Source organism: Calcarisporiella thermophila (genome assembly GCF_041956535.1).
Source record: "Calcarisporiella thermophila strain CBS 279.70 unplaced genomic scaffold VTP21scaffold_29, whole genome shotgun sequence".
NCBI classification, from domain to species: Eukaryota; Fungi; Calcarisporiellomycota; class Calcarisporiellomycetes; order Calcarisporiellales; family Calcarisporiellaceae; genus Calcarisporiella; species Calcarisporiella thermophila.
In genome coordinates this window covers 99,245-101,360 of record NW_027192219.1, presented here as the reverse complement: position 1 = coordinate 101,360, position 2,116 = coordinate 99,245, and the positions used below count along the sequence as shown (strand labels likewise).

General features: G+C 45.7%; 1 protein-coding gene across 1 annotated transcript; it reads right to left on the bottom strand.

Moving 5' to 3' along the window:
- Window positions 1–282: 282 nt before the first annotated feature.
- Window positions 283–1,934, bottom strand: VTP21DRAFT_6772 (uncharacterized protein; the record flags this gene model as incomplete). The annotated part of the gene is made up of 3 exons (XM_069397439.1): window positions 283–1,252; window positions 1,330–1,849; window positions 1,907–1,934. 3 exons carry the CDS (start codon window positions 1,932–1,934, stop codon window positions 283–285), a joined length of 1,518 nt encoding a protein of 505 aa, XP_069246588.1.
- Between the last annotated feature and the right edge of the window lie 182 nt (window positions 1,935–2,116).

The window sequence follows — 2,116 nt, the reverse complement described above, 5'->3', positions numbered from 1 at the left end:
CTGCCCGGCGTTGCCAGCATGTTTTTAAAAAATCCTCGTCAGGATCCTGGTCAGAAAGCGAAGGGCCTCTGGCAGAATTGCAATATGGTGAGAGAAAGTGATTGAATGCAACCTGCCCTTTATAAAGCTCTGTTTCATCCTTGGAATCCACATACAAGTGTTTTTTGTTATCATCTTCGACTATTGCAAGGAGCCTTTCAGATATCTTCTTTATAAAGTCGATCCTTTTTCTATGAATTAAATGTAGAGTGAGTACGGTAGGCTGCTCCAAAAGTTTTGTTCCTACCTGTTTAATCCTGGATCGGTACTTCTTACATTGCAAGCAAGCCTCTTGTCCTCCAACACCAACGAGGAGAGAAACTCCTTCACAGAGACGGGCTTACAGAACGATATATCCACGGATGAGGTGTAGTTAGCTTGGCAAGCTTTCTGCATCGCTCTTAACAATGCTATACGAGCAGCTGCTTCTCCGCATTCGCCTGAGTCAGCAAAGCCCTCTGACAATGCTTCAGCCAACCAGTGAATATCTCTCGACCATGTCTCTTCGTCTCCATAATAAGCAAGAGCTCCTGCAGCAAGAACTGGCTCAGATGGATATGTAATATAAGCATCACATCGATTAGGTGAAATCCCAAGCGCTGTTGCCATATGGTCGGCCACCATCTGCCTTGTTAGGTCTGCTCTAAGTGATAATTTGATCGCGGTTAGGCAAGCAAGTCGAGCAAGCGCCCCTTCCATTGAGCTTCCTGTTACTCTAGTTCCGTGAAGCTTTGTTGCCGCCAACGTCAACACCTCCGGAATAAAACTTTCATCTCTCGCCAACGCTCCAAAGAGTGGGCGACCATATTGCACAAGCTGCAGCGGTGTCGGACATTCAGGACGAGCATCGGGCACAAGGGCATCCTTTGTGGCCACATCCACAAAAGGCTGGAAATGTGTGAAACCTCTTTCTCGCGCAGAGGTATCAACGTCGAATGTCGGGAAAAAGTCTCCGATCTTGCCACCAGTGCTGAGGCATACTGAAAAGAATCCCCTCCATTTAATCGATCGAATTGCGCGGCGCCACATCCGGAACTTAACACTGCGATCCCCCGATCCACGAGCCTTCGCTTCATCAAAAAGCATATGGGCCTCATCAATGCAACAGAGCAATACGATCCTGTCTCTATCGCTGACATTTCCAAAGAGTTTGAGTATAAAATCCTCATCGCCCAGTTTCGCTTTCAACTCCTCATCCCTCATTGACCTGTACCTGTTTAATAATTAGCAAATGGTGTAAATAAAGAAGTTTGTCGCTAACAGTCCAAGCGGATAGGGAACTACACTGACCTTTGATGTCTGTTCATAACATTTTCCCAGAACTTGTTGCATGCTGTGCGGTCGTATATCTGCATCTGCCAAAACTCACTTGGACTCAGCCCAGAGTCTTTGACTTCCTGAGCCGCAGCCAACATAACCAACGCGAAAGGCTGCACTTCTGAAGCCGTGCCTATATTTCGAACTTTTTCGCGACGCAGTTGAGAAAAAAAGTATTCTACATTAGGTGATGCAGGTGGATAGCCAGTCGAGGCTGACGTTCGGTTGCAAATATAGAGGGTGTGGATCTCGCCAGCAAGCTCAGCAATCATACGCGTTTTGCCGTACCCCGAGCTCTGTATTATTGGTACAAAAGGAACAATTTCTATTGTTTTTTGTTGGTTCCTCTCACGGTGGCACCAATACAGATAATTCTTCATATGTGTCAATATATCATGGGGATCCTGATATTGCACCTTGAACGCTTCATCAGTTGCAAATACACACTCATAATCTGTTGTCTCTGAGCGCCTGCTAGTTGATCCTAAAAGTGCTACAGCAGCAAATGAAATCAGGGTAGTTCACAAGGCAAAATATAATACTTTCAAACCTTCTAACTGTTGCTTCTGGTTTTCCATTTCCTCCAGTTGAGACTTCAACTCATCTATTCGAGGCCTCGCCAATGCTTCATTCGGGGGGTTTTCGAGCTGTTGGATCAATCCTGAAATAAGACGGAAGATGAGCGAAAATCAGCGCGTAATTATGGTCACATTGGTTACCTCTGTAGCCTTTAATACAATCGTCCACAAATTGAAGTTCA